The following is a 27,319-nucleotide window of genomic DNA, read 5'->3' as shown; positions in this document are numbered from 1 at the left end:
CTGAGATGCTCCATTTAGGCAAGACACTGAAACAGGGATGTTACACAACAGCTCCAAGCGTTGTTCCGATGCTGTGCATGCCTCCTGCCCATCTGGAACCACTGTGTGCCTTCCAAGTTGCCCATAGTCTGCTCTGCCCCAGGTGAACACCTTGCCAGTTTCTAGACAGAAAATATATTTCAAGATTACTCATTCACTAGGTTCCTGGAACATCTGGATACCGATTCAAAACTAGAACGACAATTGGCAATGCTGGGTTTACGGCTGGACTAGATGATCGTAATGGTCTTTTCCAACCAAACTATTATTCTATGATTCTTAATGCATCTTACCTAAAGCTTCAAAAACCTAGTGAAAACTTACCTACTTCTGGGAGCAGAAGAAAAAAAAATTAAACTAGCTAAAAACATATTATGATGTACTTCTATACTGTTACTCAAACTTCATTAACTTGTTTCCTAGCAGAACAACATCTATAGGTTGGCCTGGGCTATAAATGAAACCATGTGAGTAAAACTGCATAACCTGGACATTCTGCATACAATATATACACTTTGGTTATACAAAGGACATCTTTCTATACAATATATACACTTTGGTTATACAAAGGACATCTTTCTATACAATATATACACTTTGGTTATACAAAGGACATCTTTCTAGCTTAACAGAAGCACACTCAAAACAGCTTATTCTGAAACACAAAAGATTCTTCTCTGCTCCCACTCTTTGCCATAGAGACATCCATTGCATGTCCTGTACTTCACATACAGTTTATGTTTCCCTGATAGAAGTTACCTTCTGTCACAACTTCTGTTCAGCCCTCAGGACAGGCACTGGTTAGTCAGAAACATCACCGCAGCTGTCATTAAGCATTGGAAATGTGCTGGTTTGCTTTCGCAGGAATCACACATTGGCCAAGGAAAGATAATTTTAAATTAAATCAGTAGTATATAGATCACCCTTCTCTCCACATATTATACTAGGTTCACTATGTCCATTCTCCAGTATAGATAACATCCATGAAGCAATGTTTTTTACTTTTGGCTCCCAATATTTAAAAAAAAAAATCCATACTAAGCAACAGCTTTATTTTTGTAACGAAGTAATGAGATCTCTGTAGGTAAATCATGAAAACCTGTCCCTTCTGGGCTTCCAACTAAAAAAGTTATATACACACACAGCACTAACAGTATGTTCTCAACTGGGTTTTAACTAGAAGCAGCAACCCACATTCCAGCCCAGAAGGAAGCCTGCAATGACCTTGAGTTATGTACACACTTCAGCCAAGCCTCAAACTCCTCTCTAGAATTGAACTCAAGTCATAAGCCAAATAATGTGTATTTGGGGAAAATACAACCAAGTCAAGCACGTCAGTTCAAACACGTTTCTCCCCTTGTCAGTCAGTACAGATGTTGCCCACAGAAGGGTTGGGAGCAGTGGGTACCAGTCACACCGCCCAAAGGTGACAACTGAGGGTTTTCTTAACACATGCCATAACACAAGTGCAATGGTCTACGGCTTCCCTGACTGTAAGATCAGAGCAAACACCAAGACCACCTACTCTGAAGTCAAACTAAGCTGCATACGCAACCTTCCCTGATGAATTAAGGGCTAGTGAGTCCATCTTCTGCCCTAAGCTGCTCTCTCCATGTTGAAATGTTTTCACTTTTCAGAAACAACCTCTCTTTTCAACAGGATTAATTTGTCTAACTACACTTGCCACCAGCTGCTTATTGTGTCTTTATCAATGACTGGAAAAAGCCCCTCGCTCCACTATCCAGTATCTTTTCCATGTGCCAGGGAATTTTGGTCTTTTTTTCTGCTACGCTCTGGGTATTGGTCTCCTTAAGGTTCACTCTGCAATTCTGTCATAGGATCAATTTTTGAGGCACTACGTTGAAATTTCAACAGTACACCTCATTGAAATGGAAGTAATAGAACTGGAAACAGTATGATCCCAGTGGTTTCATTCAGCCTTACAAAGGCTTTAAGGTATGCTCATCTCTGTTATTGTAAATTATTTCAGTAAGAAGAATGCAAGCATATTTGAGGAATTAAAACCAGACAACAATAATGCTGAGCTACCACAAAACATCTCCATCCACAGATTCTCTTTTCTTTCACTCAACAAGCAAGCACAGAATTACTTACACATGCAAACCAAACAGAGCCTTTAGGAGAATGCAAACTGTTTCTGCTTACAAGCAAACCGAAATAATTGTAATTATTTTTTTCTTATTTTGCCACTATAAGTGAAACAAGTTTCAGGTAGTTATTGGTAGGCAAACATGGAGAACATACATTAAAAAAAACCTAAAGCCAGATCAATTATTTTTTGCTTTTAGGCAAAACTTCTTGAATGCCCAAAGATTTGTTAAGCAACTTGTTCCTTCTCAGTGCTCATTATCTCAGTTCTCACTTCTATTGGCAGAAATTCCTTCCCCAAACTTGCTCCTGTTTGGTAAGCATTCCCCCTCCCATGCTCAGTCTCCTGCTAATGGTCAATCATTCCTATTTTTCAGATGAACACATCTGCCTAGGGATCCTTAAAGAAAAAAAAAAAAAAAAAATCTGTCTTTTCTGTGACAGAATCTAACAGAAGCTGATTTAAAGTGTCACCTCTATGAAATACTGATAATATTTTCAGCAAACAAACAACAACAAAAATCAGTCTCAAACAGAAATTTTAGGCTGAGGCAAACACCAATGCATGGAAAATTCCATGCAAAAAAGTTAAAGCTGTGTCAAAATCCTAAGCAAAAGCAAGCACTGAGTTATGACAGAAAGTGCTAAGCAATTGTGATGAGAGGTATTGCTACTGTGCTGCTTATAATATAGATGGTATTTTAAAATGTTCTAAGAATATTTGAGAAAAAGACATTAGTCATACAGAGTAAGGAGGTTGGAGGATGAATTACTTAAGAATGAAGGGTGATATAACAAGCAGTATTGGTCTGATATTAGAATAGAACAAATTTTAATTAGAAGTCAAGAAAACATACACAGTGATGAGTCAACTGGACAGAGTACATCAACCATGGAAGTGGCTGAGGCATCAGAAAACAAGATATTTTGTCCTAGACTTTATACAGTAAGAAAGCATAAAAGGCAGGGGCTATTTCTACAACTTGTGTGAAAGAAAGAAGCATACAACGTTGGAAAGCTTTTGCAGTTCTTCTGAGACAGTAACAATGCTTCCTAGGACCTTTATCTTGCCATGTTCCGAGCACGGAGGCTCCAACTCCAAAACACAGTTCAACTCCTCAACTGTGAACCTACACATTGTCCCAGATGACTTCATTGCAACTCTGCCTTTTTCCATCAGGCAAGTGCTACATCAAATAAAGGCCAGAGGGTTCAATAACATTTGGAATTAAGGAGTAACAGATATCATTCACGAATCTTGTGTCCTTCCAGAGTACAACCTGAACAAAACATACAGGGCAGAAGCTAGAACAGAAGGAGAGAGGTCAGAAGATTTTTATTTTAAGAAAAACTTGCCAACAGCCCCTTAAGCAAATAGTACATACAACAGTATGCTACATCATTTGAGATTCTACACAGTCATACAGATCTAGTTTCCTCCTGCTCTTTGAACTGTAAACACAGCAGTCTGCATCAGTATACGTACAGCAGCAAATCATCTGAAACACATGCTCACGTTCCTCACAGAATACAGATGAGGGTACGTGCATACTCCAGCGCTTGCAGCACTACACCAAGCACTCCACTACCCGAAAACCTCCTCTGCATTTTTTTCACATCATCCTTCTGTCCTTATGCTATCACAAAGCACAGACAGCGGAGAATGGCCTCAAAATTACAAGTTCACAACCTTCAGAGTATTGCAAATCCAGCAACATAGCATAAAGCACTTCCAGTTGCTTCCTGCCTGACACTGTAGCTCTTACTGGGCTGCTTTATGGTGCTGCTGAGGCAGTAGAACATGTCATTTTTCCCTTTTAGTACTTTCTTAATCAATCTGCTCAGCCACATAAGTATTTGGAGGCAATCAGCAATTTAAAAAAATGCATTTTAGTTTTAAAAACAGGTTGGTTTCTCAGTAAAACACAGCAGAAAAATAGGAACATTAAAATTTACTTATTTTCACTAGATTCAGATTCATCCTCATATCAGTTTTCCTGTTTTGAGATAGTATTATGATTGCCGTAGCATTATCTCCTTGAAGTCTCTGTTTGGTATCCAGGTAAGCTTTGAACTAACCTTTCATAAATGCTAGATAAAAGAGGTCATTGAGGCTATCTTAATTCATGGCTACTTTAACAATTACTTTTCAAATGAACTCTGGATATTCACACTGAATGCTTAATCTCATTCAGACTTGAAATAGGAAGTTCTATATAAAATTCTTAATGCTTCCTTTCACATGAAAATTCACAGGAGCAGGTATTAAAAACTGACATTTAGAAGCTGCCTCTGCCTCCTCCCTGCCCCACAACAGGCAGGAACCAGTACCTCTCCCATAACTGCTGTTGTCTGCTGTTCTTCAGGACAATCACTTATGTCCTTCAATCATCCCAATAAACTTCCTCAGCTACCTAGAAACAGCCTCTGTGCAGGGCAGCCTTACAGAAAAGCTGTCATCCATCCATCCTTAATTCCCTCTAGGCTGAAGACAGCTTTAATTCAGCAGCTGGAAACCAGGCATCACTACCACACCTACAGTCTAACACCTGTACCTGTGCATGGTTTCAGTACAAAGCAAGATTATCTGCTCTGACAAAGGTTTAAATGGCCCCTTCATCCTCTTATGTGGGAGTTCAGTGTACCAGAGCTGCCCACATCTCTTAACACATCTTCTTTCTATGACCTCCTTACAGACTTCTGCATCTTTATATAATAGGGCACACTCCTGATTTTTTTTTCCATATTTATTTATAATAGCTATTAAAAATGTATCACTAAAACACAAATCTATACATAGTATTGAGGTCATGCCTCTTCAGGAAAATTCAGACAAAACAGCAAAAGCATTTCAGGGACGTCAGCAATAGAAAGTTAAGAGATAATTTCAATTGCCATTTTCAGCCTTCTGCGGTCACAGGTCACAAAACATAACTAGATCAGAATAGGCCACAGAGCATCTACTCAACATGCTGCATCTCACAAGGGTTTCCAAGCACCCTATAAATAGGTTTAAACCTAAAACAAAAGGTCACAGGTGCCACATAAGGGCATCACCAGTCCTACAGCAATAGCTATGGATTTGCCAGTTGAAACTCCTATACTCTTCAAGCAGGCCAAAAATTTCTGCCATTCTGAGCTACATCAGATGTCCCCAAATCTAGTGACAAATTTAATCACAAGCTTGTGGGCAAGACAAAGCAACAAGACACCTAAGGGATTTCACACCACTAGAATCAGTGGCTTACCTATGATCCAAACAATTTAAGAAATCAACCTATCAACCTGGAAGAAAATGACACATCATGAAATAAAATTCACCCAACCAGCAGGAACTCTGTTGCATGGCATTAATGTAAACAGACTGAGCATAAGGGAACATCATCTGGTCTCATTTCAGAGCTTCCTGGAGATATCAAAACACTGAACATCCAATGACTTGTATGAGAATGCGATGCAATAGAAAAATACTCATCTAGACAAGTAAAGCTATGAGGATGTGGCAGGTGCTCCAAGAGAAGACACTGGGACTGTGACAGCCTTTCAGCAGAGACTAAAAGGTTCAAAGCACAGACTGAGAACTCCTTCGGCAACAGCTGGACACCAAGACAGCTGGAGAAACTTCAGACCCAAGAAGTTGTCCGTACCCCTAGGCCACCAGCCTTCATTGTGCTTGAACTATTTGTGACAGGGAAGGTAACCCAAACCAAGGCATCCTTCTGGCTGAAAAACAGCCTTGGGAAATGGAAGCTTGGCCACAGCAAATATTGCTAAAGGCTGTGCTGTATCAAGTCAATTTAATATTCTGCATGATAGGCGAGAAAGAACTTGGTTTCACATCACACACTAAGTTTACCATGCACTTTACCAAAAGACCTGTCTCTATCAGGACTGTCAACATCATTAAACATCTAAATAGCTTTGACTTTCATTCATTAAAAAACAGGTATGCTTTCTTTTTTGCTTCCATAGTTACACCAAGTTATGTCTCAAGATGGGCAATGTTCAGCTAACGGGATTATTCACATGCTTAATAGCATGCTTCATTGCTTTGAAAGATTGGACAAAAATAACTCTTGAGTACAGCAAATTCCAAGACTCTCCAGATACCTTGGAAGCCCTGTCTCTGGGTTTGGGTTTTAGATGGGATAAAGGCTGCTTAGTTTTTTGAGGAGAAACAGGAAACCTGAAGTACCATACAAAGCTCTGAATAAACTGAAAGAAAAAATTAAAATATATGAAGTTAAATGCTTGTAAGGTTGTGTTCATACTGCTGATATCAAACAGATATATGATCTTGTCTCAAAAATAAAAATGCAGAGGGGATGTCATGAAGTCCATGCAATCATTAAATAAATCTGGGGAAAGGGGTGGGGACAGGGATGTTAAAGCACCTATCACACTTTGCACTCATCCTCCCAGATGAGAAAATTCCCTTCTCATTTCTCTCCACTCGTTATTAGAGTCATGGCTGCCTCACCAGCTGTGCCTCTGGCTCATTTTAAATTCAAACTACGATACATATCTCACTTTCAGACTTTTAATAGCAATGCCTTAAAATGCAGATTGCTGGCTAAATTTAGTTACATGATTAAAAACAAATCTAACTCATTTCTACCCAGCAAACAGAACTGCTGCATTCAAGGTTCAATAGAGGACTTAACTCTTCATCTAAAATCAAAGTCCTAACAAAAAGAAGAAAAAAAAAGAAAATCAAGGCACAATTTAGCAATGCCTCTAAAAAAGCAAGATGCATAAAACATTAACCAGCTATGGAAAACTATCTACAAATGCATCATAGTATACCATAGGGTTTTTGTTCTGTACTCCTGAAAATAAATTCTGCACTATGCTACTACAGCAGTATGAGTCATACACTTTTACTGACATTCTATATTTATACCTCCATGCCCTTCTGCACTGTTATGTGCTTTCTTCCACATAGGCCTCCCTAACCTGGAATTTCCTTTCCTCTGCAGTTCAGCACCTATTCCTCTATCACGCGCCAGAAAACTGAATAGACATTTCTTTCTAAGTACAAATGTCTTTCTGGACATCATTTTGAAAAAGCAACATCTTTGAACTATTATAACACAAGGCACAGGCTTTTATTTGTTCATAAATATTCTCTTGTGTCTTACTCGCAACTCTTTGTCTGCAAACAGGTTACTTGGGCATTTATCCCTTTTGAGGCAAGGTCCAGGTCTTGTTTCATGAGACTCACCACACTACAGTGCTACAGAAAATCTTATTCAGAGATTACAAATTACAATATATCCATATTTTCTAAATCATTTTATGAAAAGCATTACCTATAGTTCTGATGTTGCAAGCATTTGGGAAACTGCCTAATTTGGAAAACATAAGTGATCCTGCTACTCTCAATATCCCATTGCCATCTGAGTCTATCCAAGAAGGAACAGGCAACTAGCTACAAGAGATAAACAAAGTGAAGGTAATTAAGCTCTCTGTGCTAATATTTACCTTGTCAAAAGACTCAAGGGCATGCTGTGGAAAGAAAGACACAGAAATATGACAATAAATGCTCTGGAATGGCAGTCTGAAGAACCAGGCTTTTTTGCTGTTGTCCACAAGATGCATTCCCAAGAACAAATATTCAGAGACCATTTGCACAGAGATTTCACTAGATAACAAGCCTCAGACATGCACGATTCTGAAAAGTAAGTCACAATACCAACAAAGAAATAGGAAGTGTTATAAAAATGAAGGGTTAGATGACAAATCCTGGGACTTGCTAAAGTGGCTTTAACTTTCTCAGCAGCTCCAGAAGCAGCCGAGTTCTACATCCAATGGAGCTGAACCCTAACCACGTGCTGTTCTTCAAAAATACGGTACAGAAACAGAACGGTATCACAAACCCAACAATGGCCAGGTGGGAAAGTCGCTGCTTTGCTCTGAAGTAAAAAACTTTAAAATCAGACATTCAGAAAACAATTTTACATGTCAAGTTTGTGTCTACAGAGGATCATTTCACTGCAGGGATTTGAACCCCAAGGGCACAGGATGACCTGATTTTCATGAACACTGCTTCAACATGGCTCTGGTGGATTAGAGAAACTTTAAATACCTACCCTAGATTTTTAAATTGGACATGTCAGCAGTTTGTTACATTTGAACTATCAGCTTCTGCCTGTGTCCATGCCCAGGGTGGTTTGAGTCTGTTTAGTTGGGTTTTTTGGGGTTTTTTTTTTAAACCTCTAGCAAATTGAGCAAGTAAGAAGAGACAGGCGCAAAAGGATTTAACACCCTCCTTTGTACGGTGCGACGGGTCAGGATGATTCTTCAAACCAGATGAACTTAGAATCACAGAATGGTTTGGGTTGGAAGGGACCTTAAAGATCATTTAGTTCCGACCCCCCTGCGATCAGCAGGGACAGCTGCTAGAAATCCATACTGCCACCCTTATATTGTCATCATAGCCTGACCTCCTCTTCTGTTTTATTGTCCATTTTCTTTTAAGTGAACCGTTTCAGCTCTAGTTGGCTGTGTCACTAGCAGGAACAAGCCTGAAAGAAAACATTTGTGTAAAGTCAAATTCCTACAAAACAATCATTGGCTGTTATAAGGTCCAAAACTCAAGATGAGAAATGTCAAACTGATTTTCAGTTTTCTTACTATTTCAGGGTGGAAAGGACAAGTAGGAAGACATACTCCTACAGGAGTTTCTGTATGTATATTTTGGGCAGTTTTTTAAAGGTAAGTTTCTAGAAATTCTAGAAAAATAAAATTTCCTATATTCATTATAAAAAGATGTTAGTAAAACTGACATAAACCACTGTCCCTGAATAGAACTTTGTCTTCACAATATTTTGTACAATTTTCCTTTTAATTAAATGACACCGAGTACAAGTGAGAAAGAGTTACCTAAGGAAACACCACCCCTCCTAGGGTTTCTATTCTGAATTAATCAGATGCTAATATCTTATCATTCAGCTCTTTGTCTCAGAAAAGGGAACTTATAACTACTGTGTTTATTTTATTCTTATTACAAACTGTGTTTCTCATAATTACTGGACAGAGAAGAAAGCATACTCAGGTCTACCAAGCAAGCTCTTAAATTCAGCAGAGTACCCCCAAAACCTAAAGTGCATCCTAAGGGACACAGATAAATGCAGTTCGCCTCCATGTGCAGGTCTCACTCTCAGCTGTTTGGGATCCACACAGAACATATGTACCTACACTGACAGATAGTCTTTGCACTGAAGTTCAAATAGGAACTGCAAAAAGCCACAGAGAGTTGCACCTAAGTTTCAACTACCATACCACAAACTGGGTTTGAAATAGCTCCTTCTCCCCCTCTACAAAAAGAGGACTTCAGCGCATGAGTGTGCAAAAAAGCTTGCAAACTGCCCTTCAAAATTCTCCTTGGGATAGAAATGATTTGTTTGTTCTTCAGAGCCACTGAGACTGAGCCACACGTGCCAAGAGCTCGCAGCACAGCCACTGGAGGCCAGCTCCAGTAACGCCTCTGTGAGCAGGTACGTCCCGTGTCTACTGACAGCTCCTCCTGTTCACTGCACTAACTCCAGTTGTTCGCTTGCCCCTCTTCAGCTTTTTGTTCCAAATTTCTCAAGGTAGCAGGTTAATATTACTACAAGGTGTTAGTGCCCTCACAGCCCGTGCTTCCATGCATATAATTATAAAAAATATACTATCCAAAATACACAGCCAAAATTAAAACTGATTGGGAGATAAACACCAACATAATTCCAAGTTAAACAAAACCAATAAACTTCCTTACTATGCAGTAGAAGTTAATAATAAAGTTTTAATTTCTACAATATTTATAAGCAAAGCAATATTTTTCATGGTTGTATTAAAAAAATCATTAATCTTTTAGTTAAGGAAATCAAGTCACAGAGCAGAAGAGAAAAAAATGAAAAGAAAACTGTTTTTCCTTAAGGAACACAACAAATGTTAAAGGATATCAGCTGCTAACCACACTTGTGTACGTACTAGACTCAAGCGCTAAAACACAGGTGTCAGTCACGGTACTTTCAGAGCACTCAAAAATCCAGCTAAGTCAGCTGAACGCTTACAAATACATAAAAATTAAACCCCCACATACTAGAAAATACCCCATTGGACATACTTTGTTAAGACTGAGGTACAACTTCATGTTACAATAGCAGAGTCTCATTCCCAGCACTCAAACACGGGCAACGTAACAAGGACACACAGCCAACTGAAATTTGTCATCACAGAGTCGTGTTAGATTGCTTTATGGCTTCTCACAACTGGAATAATTTAAAGAATAAAAGCCACCAGTCTAGCACCAAATAAAACAAGTGGATACACTCTCCTGGCAGACCTCATTATATTTCCCAAGTATCAAAGAAGGGGAAAAAGTCCTTCTACAAGACTACAAATGTGAGAATTTTTTTTCCCCTGTTTGTTTTTTTGTTTCTTAAGGAAAAAGTCCCAAAAGGTATGATTTTTCAGAAGCACTCAACTGCCACTAAGCTCTTAAAAAGCACATTATCTGTGTTCAAATAGTAAGATTCACTAGTGAGCATTAAGCCTGAATAACTACTAAACAGGAAATGTTATTTAAAGGTTATGAAAACAAGTATTTAACAGTCTTAAAATGCTTGTAAGGTTAAACGAGATCTCTAGATCGATACACATACATACATAGGCAGCTTCCTTCAAAAGTTCAGCTTAGTAATGCCTAGCTTAGTAAATGCTTAGTTTTAAATGAAGTTACTTGAAAATGCAATACTCATTTCTCTTGCACGTGTCCAAACACCAACAAAAGTAACCGGGTAAAGTAAATACACATTGTGTTTGGCAAGCAGTTGTCATACAGATTAGTTCAACTATGGTGTAGTGACTGGTTTCAGCTTCCAGCTTTTTATTCCACGCAAAGTGAGCACAAAGCACATCTATCTCACCATGCAAACTGTTTGTCTGAGACCATGTTATATCCACTTTGCATAACTGCAAAATTTCTGAAGTGCAAATTCTCACATCTGTTTCACATAAATTCTTTACCCTATGAAGGGATTTGAGTTGCCAAAATTTTAATCAATCCCATCATCATTTCACTACACACAACTCTCATGTGATGTGATAACATTCAACACTCAAAATGAAATTGTTATTTTTTTGTCCCCCTCCAGATCTCCCAGCAGGAAGGGAGTGTAGGGAGGAACCCCGTAACTCAGTCTTCCAGTCCATGCTTTTTGAATAACAGAGCCTGGACAAAGAAGCATCACTGTGGATGGCTGCCAAGACCCACGACACACAGGAGCCCAGATGCTGAATTAAAAGCTGGGGGGGCAGAAAGGAAGTGTTATACAGTTATATAGTATCTGGCCCAGTCTGTCAGAACAGCAACCAAACAGTGATCTTGCAAGTTACTTATTCCACATTTGGATCTTTCTCTAGTAATACCTGTGAACATGGACCGCAGAGGCAGCTTACGATGGAAATTAAGAGAGCAGTGAATGTTCTCTTGCCTTTATCTTTGCTTCTTTTCAGCTTCAAACAGGTGAATTGACAGAGATAACGTGAATGAAGCCATTTCAGTATGATTCAGGTGAAAAGATTTAACATAAAAAAACAAAACAGAAATAGTTTGACAAAAGAGCAAGTGGCTCAGATAGTCCAAACAGTTCCAGCTGCAAGTACATTAAAGAACCATAAAGACAAGGACACTTATGGTCAAATTCTCTCTCTTCAAAGGAAATTTTTATCAGCTTTGTACTCTGGTTACACAATAGTTGTGAAAGAGGAGATGTTTCCAAGAGAACTCTCATCCTCTCAATTGCAACAGTTTAATTTGCTTTAAGGGAAAAATATAAGACAAAGTAAAAACCCCAAGAAACAGCTCATAGCCAGCAAGTTGCCCTTCTCAGCCCCTCCAAACTACAACTCTTCTTGCAAATTAACTCTAGTGGTATAGGATATTGAAAACTCTCCACATACAAAAGATATAATATAGCATGGCATGCACAAATATTTACTGACCAACTGGAAGTTACTAAGAATAAGGAGAGGCAAAAGAGGGACAATGACCAAAGAAACAACAGACTTACTCAAAAGCTTTTGACAGCAAGCTTTCTTTGCATATGAACAACTCTGAACACTTGACACTGACCTTCCAGAATGTACCTTCAGTTCACATCACACCTAGCCCACTCCTGGGCAACCAAATCGAAGAAATAATTTCTTCAAGACTTTTTCCAAAGTAGTAGAATCACAAAGCAATAGACACATACACACACTCTCTAACCTTAAGTTTAAAAACAAAGCCAAGGAATGATGCCAGCCCATGAAGCCAAAGAAAATGACAATCCCTTCTAGCTATTTACAGCTATCTAGAACTCAATCCATACACTTTTGAAAATAAAATCCAGGATGCTTTAATGGTCAGTGAGCTAAAAATTCATTAAGTTGGTTACAAAAGCCAATACCATAAAGCAAGAAAAAACAAGAAACTGTATAAGCCAGAGCTAGCCCACAGGTTTTGTTTATTCAGTTCTTGTTAAAGGAAGAACAAAATATAAAAGAAACATGTTTGCGTTGTAAGAAAGAACTACATAAGAGGGGCTGACACAGAGTGGGATGTAACAGAAGGCTCCTGTTGTGCTGGTGAGACATAGCTGCTGGAGACAAAATCTGCTGTGCCTCAAGAGAGCACACACAGAAGATGCACCACTTACCAAGATCTATTTTCCAGTAGAAAATCTTTCCTGAGATTCAGTGGCAATTTGGCAGTGAAAAGAACAATCTTCTATAGTAGCCCTGGCAAGATCCCACCCCCTCATCCTCCCCAAAGACAAGATGCTGTAGGATTTGGCTGCTTAAGTCTCATTTGCAGAAACCTTCCATAAATGAACTGTCTGTAAATTTCAGTTCCTTGCTGCTCAAGAAAGAATTTCCATCAAAACCCTAGAACAGATAACATCATAAACTTCCAGTCACTAGCTCAGGTTTTCTGGGTTTTCCATTGTTCTTCCTCTCCACTATATTCTACTTCAGTTAATTCTTGATTTGGTCTACCAGACTGACCATGTCCCTAATCCCATGAACAAAATCAGGTCCAAAACAAGTGAAGCAAAGAGATCTTCTCGCATGAAAACACACCCAACTTCATAGTACAAAAGCAGTTCTAACATTTTCTCCAGGCCAAGATATCTGCCCAACCTCAGTTTCAACTGCCAAGGCAAAGTAAAGCACAGCACATTCTACAAGGTCCCTCAATTAAACTGAAGATGTTTAATCAAGGCAGCGCAATAGCACAAGATCACAAAGGAGACAAAGGATCTCACTGTACCTCGCTGAAGGCAAGAAGGTTAAATGTTGATAAATACTGGGGAAAGGAGGGTGTTGTACCCCAACTCCAGCACTGAATATTTCCAAGCTTAATCTTTGCAAGAGTCTTCCCCTCCACTGAATGTTCTTTCCTGAGGACTGGCTGAACCCGTACACACAACAGGCCTCACAAAATCTCAAAGTTGAGGCTACAGGGATACAGACTGCACCTTGCTTGAACAAAAGGTAGGAAAAGTGATGCCAGGAATATGAAAATAGAGCTCCTGCAAGTCACTAATGCTTTTCATTCTTGACCATTTTTCCCAAGCACAAATTTCACCCCAAATCCTGGAAGAGCTAGTGCATTCCCTGTCCCCCTGCAGACTGCCAGACAGAAACAGATTGCCCAAGTAACGTACTACACAGTTCCCATCAACCCCTACTTCATCAGCTTGTACAAACTTTGCTTAACAATAATTACCATGAAAGTTGAAACAGCAATGAGACAGATGTGTGATAGAACAAGGAAACAGCTTTGAAGACAATACAGAAAAGGCGGCAATTTCCATATGCATCTAGAACCTTTAATCCTGTTATTGCACACTAAATTTCCCACACATTCCATATTAATTTCTGCAAAGCTTTGATTTCTGAATTTTGGTCCCCAAGTTTGTACATTTCTTTCTCTCCCCTTTCCATGCTCTACCCTTTATAATCACATCCAAGACCTTCAAGATATCCCTGAAGTTTTAAAATTTGCCAGCTAAGACCTGCAACCCACCCTTCTCAAAGCATCCTAGCAAAGCTGCCAGATCTGCCTGGGCCCAAATCAAAAGAATACTGACCCACCCCTCCCAGTGTAAGGGCAAACCAGGTGACTACAGTGGTTCCAGTAGCAATCTGGAGTCTGAAGTCTTTGTTTTAATGTAACCAAAAGTTCCATTAGCAGTCAGATTGTGAGATGTGTATGTTGTGAACCAATCATATCACCAGTGTAAACTCAGAAAGTGATGACAACTGAAAACACACTCAATGCATTTAACTAAAAACTTGTTTCACAATCTATTTATTCTCTCTCAAGTTTCACAGTTTTCAGGGGCCAAAGTTATACTCTGCTCATTCTAACTTGAGCAATTTTGGTACTTAAGATCTTCCCACTTGGGTCCTCTAAGTGCTCCTAAGAAGCCCTAGACCAAATACATAAAGTGCCACAAGGGCTTAACACTGGCGACATTTTCCTGTTAGATTCCAGTTGCGATTTCAGCTCAGCCTTCACTTTGTCTCTCTTGTTGGCTTTGCCATTTTTCTTTTTTGTTTTAAGCTGGGGTCTCAGGATTGGAACAAACTATCAACCCACCCTTCTCAAAGCATCCTAGCAAAGCTGCCAGATCTGCCTGGACCCAAATCAAAAGAATACTGAACCATCACTACCAGTGTAAGGGAAAACCAGGAGACTACAGTGGTTCCAGTAGCAATCTAATTCAGTCACTGGACCTGCAACCCAGCATCTTTTAAAAGAAGATTAAAAAAACCCCTAACATCAGGTGAATGTCTTCTAGAGGCTACATTTCTGTCAAGCAAAAATTACTGGGCTTAACACTGGGCATGCAGGTGGAATTCAACAGCATACTTTGGAATAACTCATATGATCTCCCCTGTGGCAGCGACTTCTGCCTTAAAACCTCTGCATCTTCAGCTGACATTCTTTGTCGCTTTCTTATAGCGCACAACAATGACAGTATTTATGATGACAGCAAGGAACATAACAGGAAGGCTCTGAAGCATAAGCTCCCATTGTTTTATAGCATCAAGCTACAGCATTGTAAGGAGGAGGTAAGAACAGCCATGCACAGGAGAAACCACAGAACCGAGACCATAGCAAAGCAAATGCATTTACCAGATTTTAGTTAGAGTTTATGTAGCCCGAGGCAGATGGACAAAGGCTTTTCTTTCTTAAACACTCATTTTGCAGGTTCTGCTTCAAAGGTGTTCAGGGTTCCTATCAAATCGGGTTTTTATTTAACTGATTTCTAGTATTTTACTTGTTTTTCCAAATCCCAGACAGCATCCTACCAAATGTAATACAGCTACTTCACATTAAAAAGAATGTCAGGGGCTCCAGTTTCAAACTGTTTGACTGCCAGCTACAGTGACTAAAAAGAAAAAGTCCTCATAAAACAGATGCCTTATTGGTACCACAGACAAGCATTTAAAAAAAAAAAACTTAAAAAAATAAATCAGTATTTGCTATCCTAGGGAGCTGCTGAAAAATCCAAGGCAGAGCAAGTATGCTTTCCAGTATGAGGAAGACTCTCGAGTGCTGATTCAAAAGCAAACTGGAAAGGACCTCTAGTGGGCTGACACCGCAGTGCTGGGGTGCCAGAGAGCAGTGTCCTTCCACTTCACCTCCCTGCAGTTCCACACACCTACGGCATCACTCACCAAAGCCCCATACTTTTACCTAGTGACTGGCACCCGAGAAAGCACATACAAGTGCAACGACAGCAGGAAGCCTCGTTATCAGGCCAGCTAATTAGAAACATTCCCTCAGTCTGCTCTCAGCGTTTGGAGGGACACACTTTCACTTGCTTCACAAAAAACAGGGGATGGGTTCTGTTTTATAGGTAGGTCACCAACATGTCAGACCACTTCAGGGTGGTTTAATGTGGCCTACATGGCATGACATCAAGGGATGTTCAAAGATGCACAAATTCAGATGCACATTTCGAATGAGGGTTCAAATATTATGCAGAATATTATTCAGACTGTGTCAAGGCATTTTATTCTTCCAAGACTTTTTAGCTGTGGGCAGTTTTGCATGGGCAGCAGAAATACCATTTTAACTGCATTTTTAAGGTAACTCCTTCTGGGTGAAAGAGCTTGGAATTCTTTATCTGAGCTCAAACAAGGCATAATTTAATACGACATGAAAACAGATTAGTGAATGTATTCAGGAGAATACTCAGATAATAAAACAGGACAAATTAGAAAGCTTATTTATTAGGCATCCCAGTTAAAAAGAAAATAACTTGTTTTGAATTGAAGTTGATGATTCACCTCTAAGTCTTTAAAAGACTTCTCTTGCTATATTTAGGTTTGCCTTCAAGTCAGATTGGTTTTATCATTTCCCAAAGTAGCCTAATTTACATCTTCAGCATTATAGGCCATAGCTTAGCTCACTTTTAAATTATCTAAGCAATAACCTCTCTTTCAGCAGTTACCCTCAAAGAGTGTATCAACTTGAGAAGGATCACAAATTAAAGCTGACATTGTTAAGCAGAGCGATGCAAGACAGCTGCTCGTTATTATTCAAAAATAATATCACCTACACTGCAGTGGTGCTCCTTGTGCCATTAAGCAGAGTGCTGGAAGGGAAGCAAGCCATTTTACAGAGTGGTGGCATGAAGAGAATAATACTTGCACTTGGAGTCTGAGGCTAGAAGAACAGCAGAATCTGGTCTGTCCTTCACAGGGCAATAACAGTACTGCCCTGTCGTCACTGAAAAGCTTGCCTGAAAGTCACTTGATACAAGCATTCATGTAGAAAATAAAACTAAACCAAAGACACTAACAAGTCCATATCTTATCTGAGATCTGAGCAAAAAGCAAACAGGGTCTCTCAACCTGAATCTTTTTGGACCAACCACCACCCACTAGGACCCTCACTAACAGCAGAATAATATAACTTATTTTGAAGTCCACCTAGTTTCTTCCTGTGTCTTTCCAATGATAAAAGTTTTAATTTACTGTCAAGACAGCTGCAATTATGAATGTTTTATTATTACTATTCTGGCCATGATTAATAATCTGGGGAAAAAAAACCTCAAACAGAACTCAAAGTATTTGTAATGGCCTCAAAATTCCACTACCTTCTGTGGAAAACACAAACTAGACTCCAGATACAGTAAAATAAATGTTAAACTATTGAATTTTGCATCATGGTGACACTATTAGTTAGAAAAAAAATTATTCATTCTTTCATGTAGCAAAATCCCTATACACTGCAATGTCTTTCCAAAGTATGTTCCTACCTTCCACAAGGAACAGAGAGAAGCATCATACTACAATATCCCTTACTTCCATTTTTCCATCTCCAAAAGTCACACTATTTTGCTTTCCTTCCACTAATTGTGGAACTCTCCAGAGTGCAGTGAGCAGGAATTGTTTAGATCAGTGGTCTCCAAAGCGTAGTGCATGCAGTCCAGGGGATGCACAAGATAATCTACTGGAGGGCCATGAAGAAAATAATAAATTAATATTTTAATTTATTAATCAATTATTAATTGTTTTTTAGTTAAGAAAACAGTATTTTAAGTGAAGTTTATTTCATCTTTACCTCATCCTTTTTAAAATTTCTATTGTGCATGTTTCAGAGTTTGTGCAGCATTACAGTAGAACATGTCTATATGTGATGTCACATACAGACATCTATATGCACGTCACACGCAGGGAAAAGTTCTCAAGTGGGCTGCATTTCTCAGTTATTAGCTGCAAGCTTAATCACAGGCAGCAGGTGATTTTTCAGAAACAGTTAAGTGCTCAGCTCACACTGTGTCTAGTAGCTCAGCAACTCTTAAAAATCCCATGAGATTCTGTTTGGTATCTAGAAGCTGCCAAAGGCCATTCAAAATCTTATTCTGGATGATTTAAGTTCAGGCCCATTGACTTTCAAAGAGATTTAAAATTCTAAATACATAAAATTCAGTTTCCGCAATAACTTATGCCACTGCATCGCCTGGCCAGTTTTCTAATACAGATGGAAAAAGTCAGTCTATTTTTATTTAAATTCCTTTCAAAGATTCACAAAAAAAAAAAATCCCTGCTAGTCACTCAACATTTTTCTTTTTCCTTCTTAAAATCACCTACTAAAATATTCACTTCATTTCTGTAATGGCCATGGATAAGTATCAACTAAGTGAAACATTAAAGTTCCTAAAAACTGTGGGGAAGTTTTACTTAGTGGATGTGCACTATTAAGAAATAGTGAAGCAAGGTAAACCATGTTGACAAGACCCTTTTTTTTAAAAACTAAGGTTATCTCGGCTAATGTCTTTTTTCTACCATCTCTGTTCCAGTGAGAATGACACTAAGCACTTTATTCAAGAATTATACATTTTGAGATAAATTCCTTTACTCCACCAGAAAAATTTCCAAGCAGCACATGGCGTTGATTACAGCTCTGAAATTTTCAATATATTATCCTCCAAAATCAGAGTTTAAACATTCTTTTTTACCTCTGGAGTAATGCAGTTTATTTATATGACATTTCTCTCATGTACTCTGATGTCAAACAATGAATGCTATAAAAAAGAATTCTTGACCAAATTGTTTTTCTAGTCATGCATCCCATCCCTCCAAATTCTTGCACCAAGAGTTCACAGTATATGATTATTAAAACAGACACTTTTCTCACAGAGCAAGAGACACTACTGCATGACTGCTTCAGGATTTGCAGCACCAGTTTAGTAGAACACTTAAGCACATGCTGACCTCTGGGCATGTAAGAGCTCCATTTCAATAGAAGTATCCAAAAAGCAGAAATACACACATGCTGCCCCTGCTAATACAACTCTGGCTGTTCTGTTTGTTCTGTGGAAGATTTCATCCTCTTGTTAGTCTTCACTATCACTCCACACAGCATGCAACAGGAGAAGTAAATAGCTCAGACTGTTCACATGTGAACACCACAAAACAGTTTCGGATGTCTGTCTTACCTTTCCATCTCACTTACCTTTCTCTCCTGCCTTTGCATTTCGCAACGGAGCAACAATACAAATGCAAGTGACTTTCATCAACAACCATCCTTTTCCACATGAATGTCATTACCACCCAACCTTATCATCTCTTCCTAGGAAAGAATCTAACCCTACAGCCCTATGCACGCAGGAAGCTTCCACACTACCCTTACTGGAAAGGTTCCCAGGAAGGTACAGCTTCAGTGTAAAATATTCTTTCATTTTGTCTTCAAGGAATGCTCTTCTTGCCTCTTTTAACTGATCTTTTCTAAATATTTTGTGTGTTTGACCACAAACACTTACACACATACAAGCCAGCTTATTTTACTTTATTGACTTTCTTATGAACACGATTTTATTTGTTCTTAAAACATTTTACTAAAGAGCAACACAAAAAGCTAAGCTCACTCTTGAAGTACAGAAAGGCTAGTACAGTTGTGCAAAGCTATGTAATTTCTTTCCCTTACTGCAAAGGGACTGTGTTTTCTCAAATTGGATGGAAGAAGCAGCAGGTGGTAGGCTATGTCTGCTCTTAAGAACCTGGGAATGGTACACATCTATGCCCCCCATGCCTTTCAGACAGATGCTTGCTCAGGATTATCTTCCCCTCTCCCTAATTACTGAGAGTTTTGCACATATCTTCCTGCCAAATATGGTCACATATCTTGGAAGCTGCAGCCATATTTTCCTACCTCTTTATTTTCTGAAGCAAGTTTTCCATCAAATTCTTTTCTCTCCAAAGAAGATGTCATAACTCACGCAGCAGAATGATCTTTAGAAGCTCATATATATTTTGGTATACCAGTAACCTGATGATGCAGAGAGGCTGTGTCTCTCTAGTGGGTACATGCAGGTGCTATTGCATTTATGAAGATGCTAGGCCCTCCAATGTATAAGCACAATAATACTTCAGGGACAGAAGCCAAAAAGTGTCCAAGCTTATCATTTTCAAGAGACAACTACTGCTCAGGTGAAACTGCAGAACTCAGCATCCAACCAGTACCAGTGAGGAAGAACACTGTTTCCATGCAGTAACTACAATTTACTTTCTTGGTGCCACATGTTGCTGTTTTTTAGATATCCTACCTGTTTGTGCCACCAAGTGGGACCAGCCACTCCAGACTGCTGCAATCTTCTCATGTGAGAAAAACTGAGTCGCAATCTTCTTGGGCTCAACAAGAAAGATCTCTGTGCTCACTAGCTGTCCATGTTTGTTGCTACCCCAGACATACAGGTGTCCTTCATCTACAACAGACGGAGAGAGTAAAATTACACATTACTGACAGTCATCTGCAGGACTTCCCACATTCCCCAATAAAACACCACAACTGAAATGAAAAGGAAAAGCAATTGTTTCATTTGAATTCTGCACTAAACTTGATAAATTCCTTCCCAGAGTGAAGTACATACATCTTCTGGAGAGGAGAAAAGAAATAAAAACAAACAAAAAAACCACAAGAGGTGACAAAACCAGCTTGTTTTAACAAATTAAAACATTATGGTCATTCATGTTTCCACAACTAACATGCAATGCCTCTATCACCTCCTTTTCTTCTCCAGAAGGTGCGTTTCCTGTATCCTGAAAAATGTCACATGCTCAACCCTCATCTAATTTTTTGATTAGTTTTTAACAAAAACTTAGACTCTAAAACTTAGTACCATATTCGCATCACTGGAGGTTTCAGGCCCATTTGGATACAGATAGACTACGTTCCTTTTTTTAAAAGGAATCACCATTCATGTTTGCAACAACCCTGCCTGTGTCAAAAACCTGCCCAACTGCAGGTGTTCAGTATCCTGCCAGCAAGTGGCTCATGAAACAGAGCCAAAGAAAATTGCATCACAGTGTGAGATTCCTAGAGAAAAATCCCTATTTAAATACTATACCCTGCAGTAGTATCTTTACTATATCAAGCATCTTTAAAACACGAAGTATTTTAAGTAATATAATTATCTTGCAGGATGAAGGGCAGCAATAGCATGACTTTATTAAAATCTTTGGCACTTACTTTGTTAATCTTGGTTAATCTGCTGCCAGACTGCTCTCAAATGCAAAGCAAAAGCATGAAAGAATAATCTGCTCACTCTCTAAATACAGAGTGCTAATTAGCTAAAGTAGATTCTATTTGTCCTTACAGTTCCTCTTCACTAATCGCATACACACTTTGCGTCTCAGAATTCAATGTAATTTACATCTTGTAACATCTCCCCATACAACTACATCTCTGTAGATCTGCCTAAGCAAATACTCCAGTGCTCCATTCAGTGATGACAGAAGTACCAGATGGCTGCACATTTGCTAAGAACTTTTTCCTACAAAGTTTGGCAGACTTGTCTTCATAAGGTTCAATATATTTTCCACACTTCCAAACTGTAAGATTACAGCATGAAAAGCTATTATGTTTCCCTTTCTCCTAGTTTGCCAAAAAGAAAAAAAAAAAAACAAAACAAAACAAGCCACCATGCCACTTTATTAGACTTTCATTACTGGATACTTAATACCTCAGCATGGGAGCACTGCCTAGAGACCAAAGAACATGGCAGATGTTATGGAAGTGCCTAGGCAATTAAAGCAACTTCCTGCTGCTTTGAATAAGCCTTGTGCTCTTACATTACCTCACACAGGTCTGCACACTGTTCTCTTAAAGCCAAAGATAGCTCCAGACCACATCATGTCCCTGCACAGCACAGTCCCATGCAGAGGCATTAGCTCACGTAGAAGAAGCAGCACAGCCACAGAAGTCAGTCTTGGGACAACCACCTAACATACCCTTCCTCCATGGACAACGGGTTGAACTGGTTCCAGCACTCACCCACCCAGAGTCACCTAACGCAGCATCGTGCTGCAGCCCCAGGGACTTACCCAACTGTGTGCCTCCACAAACCCTTCCAGAGTTTCTAACTACTGAGAACCCAGACCCTCACTTACTCAGAAGGGCTAAGTCATGTCTGACCCCAAGAAAAAACACACAGAATTCAAAACATTAATCCAGTTGGGTTTAAAAAAAAAATTTTAAAAAATAAAAAAAACCCTCAGAATCCAAAACTAACACAAAACAATTAAGCAGCACTAACAAGGTCAGATCAAATTTCACCAGCCTAACCAAAACTGACAAACATTTCCAAAGCACATAAACCTTTATAGGCAGAGACAAGGATTTCTGCTTTGATACCTAAGGCCTACCTGTGAGTGACACTGAATGATAAGAGCTTGCAGCAACTCTCTTCACCTTTACATCTTCCAGGCCTAAGGAAAAGGTAGTCTCAGAAAATTTGTACAGCAGGTGTCATTTCATACACAGACATAAAACAGAGATGAATTCTATAATAAAAGCCTCTGCTTTTGGGCCACAGACATTGTAAGACTCACTATCATTTTCCCCCATGGCCTATGACCTTGTACACCCATTCTATCCTCAGATACTCCGCTACATGTTGATAATACCAAGTGGCTTTGTAATTAAAGGATGCCACATGCCACTCCAAATTATATTTCTGCTCTACCCACCTTTACAAAGGAATCAGATTCCTGGATTACCTGTTACTTCCCAGGGCTCCTTTGCTGTCAAGAACAGGGGGAGGGTTGTTCCTGGGTTTGCACGCTTTGCCCGAGGCGCCATGCCAGTTCCCCACTGAAACACCACACCACTCTCTTTCCAGAGTAAACACATATTAAAAGAGATTAAAACACATCAACCACGAACAAAATCACTTAACTCATTAATTAGTTTTAAAGGTATATTCACTTCGTTTTCACTGGTTCAAATTACACTTTAAAAGACCTTTCCACCAAAAACATATTTTATAAACATACAGATAACGCTGGTGAATTTATCATGCAACAAACAGTTGTAGTCTCATTTACACAGGTAAGAAAACTAAGCAACCTGTCTCAGCTCTCTGAAGCCTCTGTCAGGACGTTATTGAGGACTTGGTAACAGAAGTTCCATAGCTGTAGCGCCTCAGGAACGGACACAGTTTATTTATTACTGTAAGTAATTGCACTTTCTCTGCCCTCTCATTTTCTTCACGCTAATTTGTTTGTGCAGTCCAGCACACAGAGGGAGTAAAGTCACTTGTCTTCTCCTCAGGACCTTTCAGAGACTTGACCTAGCCCTGAATCAAGACGTCCACTGAGTGCACAGCTTGCTTAATTCCCAGTATCTGTACCTGCACCAGAGATCTCACATTTCTTCCAAACATTCTAAACCCATACTAAAGTTCACATAAAATTAAATCAGAATAAAAGAGCATGTATAGTTTTTTGTTTCTCAGCTGTAAAAAATAAAAATAAATACAAGCTAAAATAAATTTCATCTTCTTTCCTCTTCCCCTCCAAGCCATTTAAACTCCATTTCATTTATTACTGCAATGATGTAAGAATGATGACATATTTACCTGTAGCAGCAAGGGCATGTCTCAGTCCTGCAGCAACATCTACCACCTTCTCTTTAAGAGACTACTCAAGTAAAAGAAAAATATATTTTAGTTGCTTTTTTGCATTTAGTGCCTCTAAAAAGCAAAATACAACAAATACAGAAGTAGAATGTTAGGAAAATAATTCTCACAATTCCAGCCTGCATGTCACAAAGCATATCAACATTTTGTATCACAAAGGAAGCAAATTTTGGCCAACAAAAATTAGTGATAGCATCTTCAAAGAACAAAAAAAAAAATATCAAACAAAGCAACTGGATGTACAACTTTATGGCAATAAATAAAAAGCCACAGTCAATATACTCATGTGAAAGAAGGAACCTTTTTGGCAATACAGTTACGTTTATTTCTTAATTTTAACTCAGAGTTCCTCAAGAATTACATCAAAACTTCCACAACAAATACCACTGACAAGCAGTAATAAGTTCCACCAAGCTGTTCAGTCTTACCAAGTCCTCTGATCACAAACAATACAGTTGATAGTGCCATCTACACCACGGAGGGTTGCCCAGTACGGTCATGCCAAAGACGACTACACCAAGTCACACGTGCATCAAATGAGTTTGCACGAGGTACTTCAGTCCTGGCAATTCTGACACTTCTCCACTTCTGCAAATTTATTATTCTTCTCACAGATGTAACACTATTTAAAACAGTGGCAACAAGCCCAACCATTTCACAGGATACAAATCAAAAGATAAAATATTCCAGATAAATGAATGGTCCACATGATCAGGGAGGACACAGCTTCAGATTCGCACTGTCAATACTCCATTTGCAAGGCACTGTAGTGGAATAATGCTCCCAGGAAACATCAAGGATACAGAAACAACAGGTGAGTTAACCCCTGTTCACTCGGGCTACCTAGGGGACCAGCTGTCCTTCCTCTCCTACATTAAAAAAAGCAAAGAAGTATCTGACATGAGCCATGAGGTTAAATTTCTTGTCTGAGAATCCTTTCTGCTCTGGAGTTATTGCTTTCATTAGACATGTGAGGTCATGTGGATGGAAAAGAGTTTCATTAGTGTTCTCTAAATAAGAAACTACAGCGTAAATTAGGGATTAATTAGAATTCCTGTGAGAAATTTATTTAAACTGTTAGGCTTATAGCCAACAACAGGAAAGCTTTTCTGATGCTACAGAAGTCTCAGTACCTACTACTGAAAATATTTTAAAGTAATCAATTTGGGGCTACATTCTGAGCTCCCTACTCACACTCAGCAGCACCTCACCTACAAGTATCACCACAGACTTCCACACGACTTACAGAACAACACAAGCTGTGCTGTCAGGGTCCAGCATTCAGCATTCACAATTAAAGACACCAAACAACAGAGAAATCGTTATCTAACTTTCCATCCTATTTCCTTGGAAGCTGATATTGTTTGGTAAGTACTGGAGATTAGATAAGAAGCAAGTCAATGTACTTGTCAGTTCCTTTACATGCAAAAGTAAAAATCATTTTAATCTAAAAAGTGATAAAGTTTATTCTCTCAGGTCTAGCTTTCCTGCAGCTACATACTTTCTCACACTTCTATTATTTTTGGGGTGACAAAGCTTATTTTTATCAAACTGGTTTTAAAATCAAGAAATAATACCACAGTCCTCATTTGAGGGGAAGAAACTGACAGTTATACACTTGGAAAAACAACATGTACTTAAAAAACAGAACTGTTGCACATGAAGCAGTAGAGCAAAAGAACTGGCATAGCTAACTTTGTTAACTCCAACATACAGTTTGTTTTTTTTCAGGAGTGGATTATTGTTGGCTCATTTTTGTTTTACTTTGAGTTGTTAATCAAAAACCTCCAAAGTACAGTGAAGACACATACCCTGCACGTAGCAAAGCACACCTAGTATCTTACAAACTTAAGGCAAAACTTCAGCTGGAGTAAATTTGCAGTTTCACTATGTTTAGTATCACTTCACATCAGCTGAGCATTAGACCTATCCTACAGACTTTATCAAAATACATTATGAAACATTATAATCGCTAGTGAAAGAGACAACTTTCTGTTAGAAGTGGGCAACTTCTTCATACAACAAGAAAAGCAGCCTTAGCTGCTCATTTCTGAGTTAACAACCACCTTTGCTCCTTTTCTTTATAAGTTTACTGTGACAGATAGACTCTATAAAATATAGTTGAAGAGTCTGGCTTAAAGCCCAATGAGGTCAGACAGCCTTTGTAAGCTCCTGGAAGCAATATGAAGTACAAAGCTCTGAAGCACAATTCCTTTTAAATCTTTACCTCAATCCTTTGTGGAACCAAGCACGGACCTGATATTTGAGGAGCTCCTAATTGTCCAAAAGAGTTAGACCCACAGGACAGAACTAGGCCAGATTCTGCAAAATTAAGTGTTAGATCCCAATCAGTAAAACTGTGAGCAAAAGCAAAGCACTGTAACATTCTAAGAAGCAAAATATCACAGCCAAGTAGCTTAAAAAAAAAAAAAAAACAACAACCTAATGTGTCCCATTCCAAAGTCCCTGAGGCCATAACCTTCTGGTCTTACACACCACGTTCAGTAAAGGTCTGACATTCACTGGGACACAAGGAACATGGAGTAACTTAGTTTGCAAGGCAAGTAGCTTAAAACCAGTGAGTGCCTGTGCATCGCACAAGCAATAGCAATGTGGAACTTTCAGCGTGTTCTCTACATCAACATATTTCTCCAGCTCTAACAGAGATATATTTACCTACTAATATGATCGTAAAATCCCAGCCACAGGCAACTTGTTTGACACAGAAGCCAGACAGGGCAGTGCACAGAGTAAAATGCAGCACATCTTCTGTGTGATTCAATCCCAACTGCCCATCTTTGTTCTGGCCACATACAAAGAGTTCTCCTGCACCTGGAAGAAAAAGCAAAACAACAAAAAATTATGTTCCCTTGCAGAGACTAAGAAGACAAGCACACATGCCATGAGACCCTGTGACAAACAACAACGGTGATTAGGTGTCATTTTAGGCACTGCAATCAAGCAAAAAGAAAGAGAAACAGTTATTTCTGAAGCATCAGAAATGCCTCTGAACAAGCACATCTATGGAGAGTTGGGTTTGTCAAGGAAGACAATCCATATGTTAAGACAGGCACCTCTCACTAAGATCCATGATGAAGTTTTTCATCCCATTCTCATCTGCCTGTATCCCTTCTTTCCCATAATCAGCTATGGCATACAGCAGAACCTTTCAAAGACCAGATGCTATCTTCTGCTCCTGACCTTAAAACTTCTCAAGACTGAATAACCTCTCACTTGACTCTTCCCTCCCTCCCACCCACCCCTGTCCTCAACACAAAAAAACTGTCTGCTTTGTGTGAAAAGCTGTTATATCAAACAGGCTAAGAAACAGTCCTCACATAGCCAGAAAGTAACCAGAGATGATAAGCAAAACAGGAATTTCCCCAATTTCCCCAAAACACTGAGGTAATCGGCATGGGAGAAACCTGTTCCTCAACTAAGAATTGGTACTTGCTCAGAATCAGAAGTCCCAGATAGGTGGCAGCACCAAATCAACAGGGAAACGGGAAAAAAAAAAGTGTTCAGAAGTCATCCACTCCTTACAAGTGCAATGTTTTACCAGTGATAACTGCAGAATGTCCCCCTCCTCCAGTTATGCTTTTAATATCTTGACATTTGAAGGAAACATCTTTCAGTGACTGAGGTACCAGAACATCCTCTTTATGACCAAGACCAAGTTGTCCATAGCTGTTTGCACC

General features: G+C 39.1%; 1 protein-coding gene across 1 annotated transcript; it reads right to left on the bottom strand.

Annotated features, from left to right (window-relative positions):
- Nucleotides 1-27,319, bottom strand: SERGEF (secretion regulating guanine nucleotide exchange factor; the record flags this gene model as incomplete). The annotated part of the gene is made up of 8 exons (XM_010175885.1): nucleotides 1-161; nucleotides 20,250-20,408; nucleotides 22,348-22,410; nucleotides 22,702-22,815; nucleotides 23,562-23,622; nucleotides 25,849-25,943; nucleotides 26,298-26,453; nucleotides 27,181-27,319. Coding segments are annotated over 8 exons (948 nt in total), but the record flags the coding sequence as incomplete, so codon positions are not given.

Source organism: Antrostomus carolinensis, unplaced genomic scaffold (assembly GCF_000700745.2).
Source record: "Antrostomus carolinensis isolate BGI_N321 unplaced genomic scaffold, ASM70074v2 scaffold22269, whole genome shotgun sequence".
In the NCBI taxonomy this organism is placed as follows: domain Eukaryota; kingdom Metazoa; phylum Chordata; class Aves; order Caprimulgiformes; family Caprimulgidae; genus Antrostomus; species Antrostomus carolinensis.
This window is presented reverse-complemented; position numbering and strand designations above follow the sequence as displayed.